Source organism: Oryzias melastigma, linkage group LG7, assembly GCF_002922805.2.
Source record: "Oryzias melastigma strain HK-1 linkage group LG7, ASM292280v2, whole genome shotgun sequence".
In the NCBI taxonomy this organism is placed as follows: Eukaryota; Metazoa; Chordata; class Actinopteri; order Beloniformes; family Adrianichthyidae; genus Oryzias; species Oryzias melastigma.
Window position 1 is genome coordinate 27,907,238 of NC_050518.1, and position 14,071 is coordinate 27,921,308.

General features: G+C 38.8%; 1 protein-coding gene across 1 annotated transcript in view; it reads left to right on the top strand.

Moving 5' to 3' along the window:
* Positions 1 to 14,071, top strand: part of plxna1a (plexin A1a) — a gene marked incomplete in the record, with an annotated part of 315,581 nt that overhangs the window by 65,738 nt on the left and 235,772 nt on the right. The window contains 1 exon segment of the mRNA XM_024293231.2: positions 3,894 to 4,076. Coding sequence (XP_024148999.1) covers positions 3,894 to 4,076 — 183 coding nt within the window.

A 14,071-nucleotide genomic window follows, 5' to 3' on the forward strand; every position in this document is an offset into this window, starting at 1 on the left:
CATTGTAATTAATTATTTGATTAATCCGATTTTTTTAATTGATTTGACTGCCTAAATTAAAAATAAATTCTCTAAATGTACAGTTTTGTTTGTGATTTCATATTGCGATTATTCGCAGATGATAAGTCACATGTGTCAAGGCCCGGGGACCAGATCCGGCCCTCCAGGTAATTCTGTCCAGCCCCCCCAGATCATTTTATTTTATTGTTATTAATGACCCGATGTTATCTTGAACTTATTTCTACCTTGTATAGTTTTGACAAAAAATATTTTTATGGAGAGTAAAGTATTTAAGGTTTAAATTGATTATTCTGGAATAATATTCCTGCCTTTTTATTATTCATAATTATTATTATTATTATTAGTTATGTATAATTAAAGTTACAGTTTTAAAGTTTTAAAAATTAGCATTCTGCTTTTTGGACTACTTTGGAATTTACTAAGATTTTTTAGACTATTTTGGAGTTTAGCAAATATTTCAGCTACATGCTAGCTGTTCTGGCTAATTTTGACTTTTCTTTTTAAGTTTTTTAGGCTGTTTTAGAGTTAGGCTAATATTTACACACTAGCTGTTTTGGCTAATTTGGCATTTAGCTAATGTTTTAGCTGCTATCAGCTTCAGCATTTTTAGCTATCAACTTCAGCCTTTTTAGCTATCAATTTCAGCATCTTCAGCGGCCAAATTCAACTTATAGCATTCACACTAGCACAGGTAATGCTATATATCTAGTTCATAATTATGTTAAAAAGTTACAGTTTAAAAGATAAAAAAAATTTGTTTTAGTTTGTTTTATAAATGTTTATCCTGTTCGACCTAAGGTGTGTTTTGGATTTTGGCCCCTTGTGTGATTGAGTTTGACACTCCTGTAATAAGTGGTCAGCAAATACTGTAACAAAAAAAGCTAATTGCAATTAATTTTTTCCCAGGTTTGTGATTAATTAGTTAATTTATTTTGATTGATTCCCAGCTCTAGTTTTACTTAAAAGCAGCAGTTTCTCCTGAAACTCCAAACTTTCTCCAAACCCTCAGTGACCACTACTGTCCATCAAACGCCCTCATTTTGATGGGGGTCTGAAGGATTTAGGTCTCTGTCAAAGCCAGAGGCAAATTCCAAACCTTCCTGAATTCATTAAAACGGCCATTCCTGAAATGCCCCCCCCTCTACTCGACCCCGGCCTCAAAGCCTCAATGTGGAACGCAACATACGGTTTACGGCTTTGAGAGCAAACTAAAAAGTATTTTAATAAGCAAACTTAAAACTCTGTAAAAAAGAAATGGGCTGGCTGTGCAAATCTTAGTGCATAACTATGAACTGATAAATATCATAGATGTTTGGTGGAAGATGTATGCATACGGCAGTGAGTTTAATTATAGGTGTGTGAAAGCACATCTGCTCCATCTCCTGGGGTGGACCTGTGTGTGTGTGCGGTAATGCAGATGCCGTGGATTATCTCTGTCACAGATGTCACGGAGACCTCCTGATGCTCTGACGACGTGCCCATCACACTCTCTCCTACACATGTGCATTATGTGCATAAGTCAGGTGTGACACATCAGCACGGCTATGCAGAAATACCAGACACTTTGATTAGGATATGCTAATTTGGTTCAGAATTTACTTCCTGTCAGGCCTCGCTCTGCTGTTACGCTTGTTCCTCCGCCTCCTCTCCTTGTTCTGCAGCTCCGGTTGATTGATCAGTGCGGACTTATTTCTTGTTGGAAGCTAAATTACCAAAGCAGTTTCATTTAATGTTACAAACTTTGGTAAATAAGCGGTCACTGCTGAAAAGAGCTGAGTACTTAAAGTCCCACTCCGATGAAAATCATGTGTTTTGAGTTTTTAACATGTATGTGTGGCATTTTTCTTATGAAAGAGAACAGATGTAACTAGATATATAGCATTACCTACTATAATGCAAGTGTGAATGCTGTGAGCTGAATGTGGCCACTGAAGAGGCAAGAGTTAATAGCTGAAAATGCTGAAACTAATAGCTAAAAATGATTAAGCTGATAGCTGAAACACTGAAGCTGATAGCCAGCCAAAATATTTGCTAAATGCTAAAATTGCCACAAAAAATAGAAAAAAGTCACATTTTACCAAAACAGCTAGCATAAAGCTAAAATATTAGCTAAATTCCAAATGTGCTTAAATAACTTAAAAAATACAAATTTTGACGAAACAGCTAGCATAATGCTAATATATTGGCTTAATTCCAAGCTAGCCTAAAGAACTTGACAAATATTTAATTTAGACAAAAACTGCTAACATGTTGTTAAATTAACCCTTTAGCACATGATCTCCAGTGTTTATGTTCTTTAAATTACTACATTTTTCAACCAAGTACATCGTAGAGTCATGCCAGCATTGATTTAAGAATAAAAACAGTTTATTTTACCGTTTCTGAAGCATCTCAGCCAGAAATTTGTTAATCTAACAAACTAGAATCAAAACACAGCTAATTAAGTGAAACTTAACCTATTTTTTTTAACTATAAAGTTCTCATAATTCAAGCTTTGGAGGGGCCAAAATAAAGTGGATAATGAAGAGGAAAATTCCAATAATCAGTAGAAAAAGAAACCTAAAGTCAGACTATGAGGTTTTCTGATAATTCTTTGACCTTTCCAGGACAGTTTGGTGTCTGTTAGACAAAAATGACCAGCATTGATGCTGATTATCTGTTACTGTCAGTGATACTGAAGGTTGAGTGTCAGAAATGATTCAGCTGTGGCTCTACTCCACGTGATTCCAGTTCATGACAGTCAGAAACCCTTTAAAAAATGTTGTATTTCAAAATAAAAGTCTTTTAGTTCAAAGTTCAGAGTTGAAGGAACATGAATATAGAGAACAACAAAAATACACTTCAAATCAATAAAACTGAACATTACAGTTAAAACAAGAAATATTTAACATCATGTTTTCATTCATAAACTAATATATAGTTTTAACCTTTTCTTTAGTATATATATTTTTTCTTTTTAACATTTGTTCCATGATGAAGTTTCAAAGAATCGGGTCAGAAGATAATAATTAAAGATAATCATAACTATGTTAAATGTTATGGTTTTAAAGTTTTAAAAATGTAGTTTTAGTGTTCAATAAATGTTTATCCTGTTTGGCCCGCGGCCTAAAGTGTGTTATGGATTTTAGCCCCTTGTGCGATTGAGTTTGACACTCTTGCTCTAGAGTTTAACACGTTAAAGATGGTAAAGTACTGTTTCGATAATGACTTTGACTCATCATGAAACCCCATCATTTTCTTCCCTCTCTATTTTACCTCCATGTTTTGTACTTCTCTTTTTTCTATCTTCTACTTGTCCAGTTTCCTCAAATTCTTCAGCACAGCAGGTAGAAATATGCCAAGATTTTGGCTCATCGCTTTTGGGGAATCAGCTTGTTGGGGCAGAAATGCTATTATGTGCCTGTCAAACTGTGTTATCTCCAAGCAATGAGAACAAATTGCATTTTTGCGACAGGCTGCTTGTACCAAAAATGCCTGAAGATGCACTACAGAATTGGTTCCTTGCCAAGTTGTTCCCATTTATTTGTAGTCATGCCAATGTAATCCTTGAGTTAGGAGCATTTTTTATGCTGCGAAGGGTCACGGGTCAGTGGAAACTGAATTAACGCAAAAAAATCAGGGTGCTCTTCGTTTATCAACTGGATTGAAAACTGGTGAATAAAGGAACTTTTCTTCAAGACTAAATCGCTTATCCTGCTTATTTAAATATCAAAAGTCAAAGTTTTTCTTCAGCTTCAAAACTTCTTCTGCAAAGTTTTTTTTTTTTTTTTTTATTAATCTAGAAACATAAAGTGTTTTCAAACTGAAATGTCAAACCTTTGCACATCTAGAGGAAAAATGCATTTTCATTTTTTTCATTTCCTATCTCACAGCCGCTGCAGATAGATGATGACTTCTGCGGCCAAGACTTCAACCAGCCCCTGGGGGGCACGTCGGCCATCGAGGGCTTCCCGCTCTACGTGGACAAAGTGGACGGCATGACCTCCATCGCTGCCTATGACTATCGAGGGAACACGGTGGCTTTCACGGGCACGCGCAGTGGACGCATCAAGAAGGTAGGCGGAGCTTGGAGGCGGAAATGCAGAAACATTTTAGTTTCTTTTAGTGGATGCACTTTCCATTTTTATGCAGCTTTCAGTTGTATAATTTGGATTTATAGTGAAAGACAGGTATGTTTTGACGTCTGGAGTCATTAAAAGTTTGTGCTTTGGTTTGATCTTTGGAATATTTTAAAATTCCTGATGACGTTTGTGTGATGGCAGTTTGTTTTTGTTTTTTTTACAGATTTTTTTATTTCTCAATTTTTTTTTTTATTTTTTAGTGACGTATATTGCGGTTGTGTTTTTTTTTTTTTGTATTTTCATCAAAGTCTGTTCCCTATCCACATTTGGAGTGGCTGCAGGTTGGCTCTCTTTATGTGGGTTCTGAGTGCTGCAGCGTTTATTTAGTGCTTTGTGGTTCAGAGATCTACTGTCTCTGCTTCTCAGCACTTTCCCCTCATCTTTATCATCACATTTACCCAGCATGCATTCCTCTGTGCGTTTACGACATGTGTGGGGTCCTCCAGAGCCCCCGTTGAGATGCCGGCATGCTGTGTGCCTGGCGATCTCCAACTTTGAGACCTCGAGGAGCTGCTTCTCCACAGCGTACCTGCATCCGAGTCTGAATCTGTATTTTCTTAACCATCCAAACATTTTCACTGGTTCAGTTTGTGCTGAAATGCTGCTGAAACTAAAGGTTTATGTGGGTTTTGATGAGTTGCAGAGCCATACATGCTCCTTACACAGCTTCCTGTCACGAGTTTTGCCAAGTCGGCTGAAACCCAGTCTGCCAGTCCTTGCGGCTGACCCCTGGACAGTGTCTGCGAGCACGCACAGATGATTTGTGTGTCTGCGGAGAGCGTGGGGTCAGCAGATCCAGGATGATATCCCGCCGATCGGAATCCCATTTCCCCTCAGCCGGCTCTTCCTGTGCTTTGGAGTGGAAGGGAGGAAGGTGATCAAGGAGGGGAGAGGCCTGTTCTCCCAGAAATCAATGCTGCTGATAATATGAACAGGGAAATTCTGACCATTCAAGCTGCTCAGACTTAAACCGTTTAACACCTGAGGCGTCGTCTGTGACGCTTAAACACAACATCTTGGTCCGCTTTTCTCCTTCAGAATCTGCTGGAATCACGCTGATCTTGTTAACAATTAATTTGCATCACCTGCGATAATGCTAGTGTGAATGCTGTAAGCTGAATGAATTTGCTGAAAGTGCTAACATTATTTGCATAATACCCAAAGATTTTAGCTTAACCCAGAATTTAGACGTACAGAAGAAAACGTAAAGGAGCAGGAGAATCACCATCGTGTGAATGTTGCAAAGCATTCACATAATTACAGGAAATCAAAGAGAATAAACACTGAAGCTCCGGTGTTAAAGGGTTAAACTTACCTTCACTTTAATGTATCATGAAACAACAGATTGTGTTGGTGTGAAGACTAAACGCGATTCAAGGAAAGTTACACCTGGTTCACACTGGACGTGGAAGTGCCACAGAACGGAGGCCGCTTCCATTCGGCACCCTTAACTTATGGTGTGGTTCACACCAGGCGCGGAGCGCCGCGGTCCTCAGCGGAAGGCTCGCGCTGTGCAGCGGATCGTTTTGTCGTCTGGTCTAATTGGTGGGATAATATTTTTAACTTATTAATGTAGCCATTTACAAAAAAAAAATTCTTGCAGAAGCGCCTGTCGACCATCGTGGAAAATTGCGCGTCAGGTGTGAATTGCAGGAGACAGCGGATGCTCCGCGTCGCTTCTGTGTCCAGAGAGCCAAACAGGAAGGGGAGCGGTTTGATTGTCGCTCATTAAAGTGTAGCTGCAGTACACAGCGGCTGCACGCTCTGTGTCGCTCATTAGGATTCCTATAATGTTTCTAAAGTGTGGTGTTTGGCTGCACGGACACGTCTCGCCTCCTAGACTCTGTATTGACCCATCTGTGAATATCTAATCCCTGATGTGGATGTTGGAAGCTGGCGGTCTGTCGGACGGGTCGGTGTGTTTTTCTGCGTGTGACACATGAGGACAGACGTGTGCTGCTGTGTGTTCCTGTGAATGCTTGCAGTCAGCAGGAACAGCTCACTGCATCAAGTCTGCACGAAACTCTGTGAACTGTCTCCATTTTTGCATCATTCCTTTCATTTTTAAGTATTCAAACTGACAAGTTTATCCCCCAAAATGTTGCTTTTCAAGATTGTTGAATGAAGTGACTGCTGTCAGTGAGAGCTTCTCATGTCAGCAGAGGACTTTTCTTCTTCTAACCTTTGAGTTTTTTGTTTTTATTTTTCTAAATTAGACTCATTTGCCTGTTTATGTTAAAGGATTTTTAAAAGTAACATTCTGAAACATCATGTATCAGAGTTAAGTGCAAACTTTGACTCTCAAGAAATGCTTGTTTTCTAACAGTTCAGACCAGAGATGAGCAAACTACGGCCCGGGGGCCACATGCGGCCCATTGAACTGTTTAATCTGGCCCTGTCAAATGGGAATAAATTATAATGGTATATTTATATTTAATTTTATTTTTAGGTCACAAGACACAACGTTTGTCCACCCCTGCTTTAGACCAACTTGAAAACCTAATGTTGATGTTTCTTAAGATAATTTTCAGCTTCCATCAAGTCAGCGTGGTGTAGATTCAGAATGCTCAGTTAAAAATCCTGCATGTTGGCTGTTTACAATGACAGCAAGAACATAGAGAAACTGTTACTATAGTTTTCATTCAAAATTGAACATGAAGGTTTAAAAACATTTTTTTAACTTGATTTTTTTGGTTTAAAACAAACATTTGATTTATGAGAAATCCTTTTGACAGATTAAACCCTTGAAACATTGTAGTTTAGTGAAGCTTCGTCTCTTTCCTTTTGTTCGCTTTTTTTTTTTTTTTTACTTTGTCTGTGCTTAGTTTTGGATTTATACATTTTTATACTATCTCTGCACATTTTGAACTTCTAATAAAACAGAAAAAACAATTTAATCCTAATTTTTTTTAACTTTGTAGTTTTTCTTTTCAGATTTCTTTGTACAGTTTCAGGTTCATGGTGGAATTTTTGTATACAGTCCTTTAAAATATGTATAAATATCTATAAATATAAATGTGATATAAATGTCTATATCTGAGGTTGTACTATAAAGATGGATTTTGAGCGTTGCAACAATAGTTTGAAAGACAAAGCCATGAGTACAGCTGAGTTGAAAAAAATCGATTCATTGATCTGAGCTTAATAGATCAATAATCAATTTATAAAAATATGGATTGATCTTGAATAGAAAGCTAAAGCCCACTAGCTTGAAGCTAATATTTAATGGAATTCCCCATAGAACGGCTAATGCTAACGCCTTAAAGAATCCTTGTAACACTGTATCATATTAACAATCTCATTATTTCACTGATACATTTTACAGTATGTGATCAGATTATAAATGAATATATTCACAACATATAATAGAATATTTAATGTATTTCTAAACAAATGTGTGTATATGTGTAAATTTAAAATAGAATTTAGTGAATCGAAAGAATCGAAAGAAAAAAATGAAATGAAATGAATCAATTCAAGCTATAGTGAATCAAAGCAATTCTGGAAATTCTTATCGATACCAGCACTAGCTATAAGAATTAACAGTAAAAAATGCTCAAAACCCCAAACTACTGAGGATTAAAGCTTCCAACGAGTTTCCGACTTTTCCTGTCACATATTTTCAAGATAAAAAGCTGGAAATATCTGTTTTAAAGTGCAAATGCAGCTTTAAATGTCTACACCTGATGAAATATATTTCATTTTGTTTTTTTTTATCTTCAGGTTAAGTAATAATGTTCAGTTTGTTTTTGTAAAGCAAAGGGCATGAGGATGTGCACAGGTTATGCTCAGTTTTCTCTAAAGGGAAAGTCTCTGAACATTTAAAAAAATATCATCTTTGATTTCTAGGAAACTCAGCAGCTTGTAAATATATATATTTTATTTTTGACCTTAGGGACAAAAGGCAGACAAACTAATATCAGTTGGAAGTGTTTACTTTAAATAAGAAACGCTGCCATTCTTTGAAGAATTGCGGTAAACAGACAATCATTTACTACTAAAGCTCCTTGAGTTTCCTGGAGAGGTCAGATGGAGTTGTTTTGTCCAGCTGATACCCCCCCCCCCACACACACACACACACACCCAGGAGGAACCTCGTCGTGATCTGCGGTTCATGTCTTTGGATGTAAAGTCAACTCCAGCTGCATCAAACAAGCTCGTCACAAGAGCGCGGCTGATCCGGCAGTGCTGCACTGCCAGACTTTGAACCGTATATTAGGAGGTTTTTTGTTATGCACTTCCTCACAAATGGGACTCTAAGCTGCAGCATGAAAGCCCCGAGACAAAGGGGTCCCAGATCTGATTCTCTTTGAGCGGCTGGAGGTGGAATATGCAGCAGCTTGTTTGTAGTGTGCAGGATTCAGACGCTTCACACAGAAAGATGACAGAGCCAGCTCCTCGCCTCACAACTTCAAAGTCAGACGTGATTGCATATTTCCTTCAGATGCCACGCTGCTGTGTATCTGTTGCTGCCTCACAAGGTGTGGGTGAGATGTTTAGTTCATGTTTGCATAAACATCAACCTCCCTCCTCCCTGACTGACAGAGAGTTCTCCCAACACCCCCTCTGATCTCTGTAAAACCTAGAAATCCAACATTTCCTCTATTTAGTTTCTCTTTTGTCTACCTGAGAGAGCAGGTAGCTCCCGCTGCATCAGGTGAGATGAAACGAGGCTCTCCTTAAGTGTTTCATACACAGAGATGAGGGTGTGGGGTTCCCTCTCTCTACAGGTGTGTGGGGGGTTTCATCATTTACTGCCAGCAGCAAATCCAATCCCCTTTTCTTTTCCTCTCCATCTCAGAAGATGGGCTGAGTGACAGCTCTGATTGGAGTCCAGCTCAGCTGAGGTAACCGCGCCGGTCGTGATTGACACTACATTGGCACTTGACACATGGAGACAAGCGAGAGGTTCAGACTTCAGGCTATCTGGAAACTGCTGGAGGATTAGACCTGTCCTCCTCCGTCCATCGCAGCATACTCCCCAATTATGATATGGATAATCCAGGACGCTTGTTAGAAAAATGCCTTCACTTCAGGATGACAGGAGGAAACATCTGACAGGAGGAAACATCTGACAGGAGGAAACATCTGCACAGTTAACCCATCACAGCATTCATACATTGTTTTGGTTTATAAGTTCTCTATTTTTCTCAATTTTTTAGCCTAGTTTTCTCATCTAAATGTTCAAATATTTAAAAATAAGTAAATGACATAAATCATCTGGAATTTACGAGTTCTGTTTTTATTCAGATTAAAAATGTTATTTTGTCAGATGTATCTGCTGGACTTTATTTAAGGCTTAATTTCCAAAAATGTCAAAGTTCTCCTCAAATTGAGGTTACTAACCTAAACAAGGGGCTCATTCAGCTTTAAGACTTCCTACTGAGGACATTATTAATGGTTATATTTATCTATATAAATCATCCAAATCCCATATTTGCTTAGCAGCTCCACACCAACCACCACACTACCACACTACCACTACCGTGTTTGAGTGTTTCTGTGAGGTGAAGATCCAGAAAGTGTTTTTTCCTCCCAATTCAATTAATTTAATTTAATGTCATTTTGGTTTAGATTCGACTCGAATCTCTTCATTTCATTTCATTTCAGATCGGTTTGATTTGGTTCAATTCAATTTAATGTAGTTCAAGACAATCTGGTTCAATTCATATCAATTCGATTCAGTTCAGTTCAATTCAATTCAAGCCACTTTATTGATCCCTGAGAGACGATTCTTTTCAAGGTGCAGACAGTTTATTTTGAAAAAAAATGTACATCACGTAGTAGTAGAAACATTAAAACGCAATATTATGCCATACTATATTTACTTGATACAAAGAGAGGCACATTAATACACAATTACAAACAAAATATACAATAAAAACCATTTTGTGACAGGTGCACTTTTAGTTTGAATTGCACGAGTTTCCTTGATTTTAAGTTTTCATTCTTGTTGGATTTGTCTGGTGATATTTAGAAAATTAAGCTCAAAATTGCATTTCTGTGTTTTATTTAAAAAAAATCAAATCATTGTGAATCAAGACAAGATGAAAAATGGGCGCTTGAAAAAAAACTTGTTTATGATGTCAAAAATATGCTGGACAGACCACTAGCTCCCTGCTCTGAGCTCTCAGAAATGGGGAGGGGAAGAGGGGCGGGGTCGTTTCACACCAACGGTCCCGCCCACAACTCCTGCCGCTCTGCAGAAATTACATCCTAGAAAATCACACAGTTTTTTACATTTTGGCTAAAAACGCCATCATCATGATTAAAAAGACCCCAAGAACCCTTTGAAAATGGATGAAAAGTTGATCGGCGTGGATTTGAAAGGCTTTCCATGCGATACTGCCTCCATATGAGCAGCTGCTGGAGCTCCATTATCTTCCCAGTTGGTTTGCTGCTCCTGAAAGTGTCACTTCTGAGCTCCATTTTAGGAGCTAAAAAACGGATCACAACCTTCAAAATGTCTCTGTTTTTTGTCTAGTCACTGATGGACTCGCTTGATCTGAAAGTTGCATGCTCATCATCTCTGGGTTAAGCTCCAGCCTGAAGCTCAAGCGTGAGCTCCATACCAAGCAGGATCTTCTCCACGCACTAAAAAATAAAAGTTCCTGAAATGTCTGGAAGGGTTCTGCAAGCTTAGGAGTGAAACTCGCTGTCAAAATGATTAAGGCTAATCAGGAAACATGGGATGGGAGGTAATTTAGCATATGAATGCTAATTATCACTAGCATTTAGACTGGCAGGCGATGATTGAAGCAGCGCATCGGCTGCTTGGGCCAGTTGGATGGCAGAAACACCAGGCTGGTGAAGATGATTAATAATCTGCGTGTCGACTTTCCCTGCTTGTGTGTAAATGAGTGCAGAGTAGAGTTTCTTTCCCTCCAATGCAAACTCCTAATGAGCAGATGAGCTCAACACCTGAACACTGTAATTCCATCTTTATCCCATTAGGAAGAAGTTAGTGAAATATTGTCCTATTAGTTTCTTGTAATGCACAACAGGCTTTTCCAAAGCTCCTCGTGCACGTGTGCGTAAGACAATATTATCCAGGATGTTCTAGTCAGAGTCCCTCAAGACGACACACATTATTATAACCTTCATCTTCACACACGTGTGGAGCTGGTAGGAAGTTAGACGTCTTTGGGAGCTGCTCTCTGGTATGTCTGGAAGTGGATGTGAGAGCCTATCGGTGCAGACGAGTGTGTAAATCCTGCAGAGGTGTTATTGCTGCAGTGGGCTATTGTTGAGTGAATTATCGTCCTCTTCTCCTTGTCTTCTGGTCTTATAGTTTTCCTGTCCATAGGAAGCCTTCCTTCCCCGGAGCTCTTCCTCACTTATGTGTCACCTTCAGCTCCCCCCACCCCCCGCTCTCGGCTGAGGATGCTCGTCTGCAAATCTGCCTCCCAGGAGGCTTTTCTCCATTTCTGTGTGTCAAACTGTCCTCTCTTCTGCTTATTCAGTCTCCTTCCACAAACAGGAAGCCCGTTTTAGGAGGCCACTTATGATTGGGATGCAGGTATGAAACCAAGACCAGGGTTCAAGGTGGCCCGAACTGAGTTCAACTGCTAATTCAGTCGTTAGCTTAAGCTTCACCGAACAAATGATTGGTCAGTGAAGCCCATTGGACCACTAAGTCACAATTATGAGCTTTTTCAAACGTCCGCTTTTTTATGTCCGTTCTTAATTTCCAGTGATTTCAATAAAGAAATACTCTAAAATAGAAATTTTAAGCTAGATTTTTAAAAATGTTCTCAATATGAAAAATGTTACAAAAAGATGTTAAAAGCACTATTTTCACTGGTCTTTGACAGGATTTTGTTGTATTTTTACCCTCCAAATCAATTCCGTGTGAAGGAAATAGAAGACTTTCTCGTTTATGTTCATTTATCTTCCTACTTTTGCTAGTCTAGGCTTGAACTCATGAACGGCAGATCCAGCTGTGGTGAAAGCTTCTCCTCCCCGTCAGTGTGAGCTGCATGTGCTGCAGTGTTTATGAACTGAAGCAGAACTGCAGGATCTCCGTGACCTCTGGGACCAAGGCTGATGCGATGCTCACTGCATCTCTCATTAGACGCAGCCATTGCTAATGCGCCTCTGTGGTTGTGGGTTCAAATCTCGAGGGAGCTGTCTCTTCATATGTATTACCCCCTGTGTCCTTGAGCAGGGCATTATCCCGGCGGTCCCTGAGGAGGAATTTGGCTCAGTATTAATGGACGGGTGATGTGCATGGAGAGCTAGATGGATATATTAGTGAGCTAATGAATCTTTGATAAGTGGGAAGGCTCTGCGTATGTCAAGAGACGAGAGGAAATATCCCGGCTAAGCCTATCAGCTGAGAGATGGCTTCAATTCAAGCAAATCCCTAACAGAGTCTGACATTGGCATTGCCATTGTGGAGCAAAGTGATGGCTGTCTGGCTCTATAAAGCAAATCAATACAGAAAGAGGGGAAAAGCGGTGATTGAGACAGTCCAATGCCAAATTGTTGTTTTGTAGTTCATTAGAAAAATCTTTAATTAGTTGGTGAGTACATCTGAGTTAATAGATCTCTGCATCTTCATCCACAAAACTTGACTTTTTTAAAGCTTATTAAATAAGCAAGACTCGTATTCATATGTTTAACTAAAAAATATACAAATCTTAAATAATTCCCACCATCCTGAAGTGAAAATCCCCAAAAGACTTCCTTACAGGATCACCAACCTCACCTAGAAGGTTGCAGGTTTCTCCTCCGAATGTATGTGGGAGAAAAATGGTCTAATCTGTGCAGCTAGTCCGCAAAAACTTTCAGGTAAAAGACGGCTCGGTGAACCCCTGCAGAGAAAATGGTCATGCAGATATGGGCATGTGGTAGGTCATAAAGAACAGTTACAAACAAAAGGGTGAAGGAGGTGGGGTTGCACGGTGGAGCAGTGGTTCAAATCCTGACTGAGACTCTTCTGTATGGAGTTTGTTTGTTCTCCTTATGCATTCCGAGCACTCTCCTTTCCTCCTGCGGTCAAAAACATTCTTCATAGGTGAACTGGTGACTGTGAAGTGAGTGTGTGTGTGGGTTATTGTGTGTATCCTGCCTTCACTCAACAGTAGGAGGGATAGGCTCCAGCAGTCCTGTGAACCCGAAATCCTCATGGCATGTTGAGAAAATGAATGGTGAGATAGATGAGATATCCGGCCCTCCAGATCATTTTATTCTATTATTATTATTGACCCAATGTTATCTTGAGCTCATTTCTAACTTGTAAAATTTTGACAATAATTATTTTTATGGAGGATAAAATATTAAAAGTTATTTAAGCTTTAAGTTGATTTATTCTGGAATAATATTCTGCCTTTTAATTATTCATAATTATGTTAAAAAGTTTCAGTTTTAAGTTTTAAATTTTTTTTGACTATTTTGGCATTTTCTGAGATTTTTTAGGCTATTTCAGAATTTAGCTAATACGTCAGCTACATGCTAGCTGTTTTGGGTAATTTAGTTTTTTTCAGTTTTGTGGGCTTTTTTGAAATCTAGCTGTTTTTTGGCTACATGCTAACTGCTTTAGCTAAACTAGTGTTTTTTTGTTTGTATGTTTTTTAGGCTAATTTGGCATTTAGCTAACATTTTAGCTGACTTTCAGCTTCAGCGTTTTCAGGTATCAATTTCAGCATCTTCAGCTATCATCACATATTCAGGTTACAGCATTCACTCTGGCATTATGGCAGCTAATGATATATAGTTCATAATTACGTTAAAAAGTTAAGGTTTTAAAGTTTGTTCAGTAAATATTTATCCTGTTCGGCCCACAGCCTAAGGTGTGTTTTGTGCGATTGAGTTTGACACTCCTGCACTAGAGTTACTTCTTTTTGTGATCTTAAGGTGGTAAAAAAGACGCTCCCGTCTTTTATCATTTGTGTCAACGTCTTCTGGCTTATTTCAGGTTTTCCTGC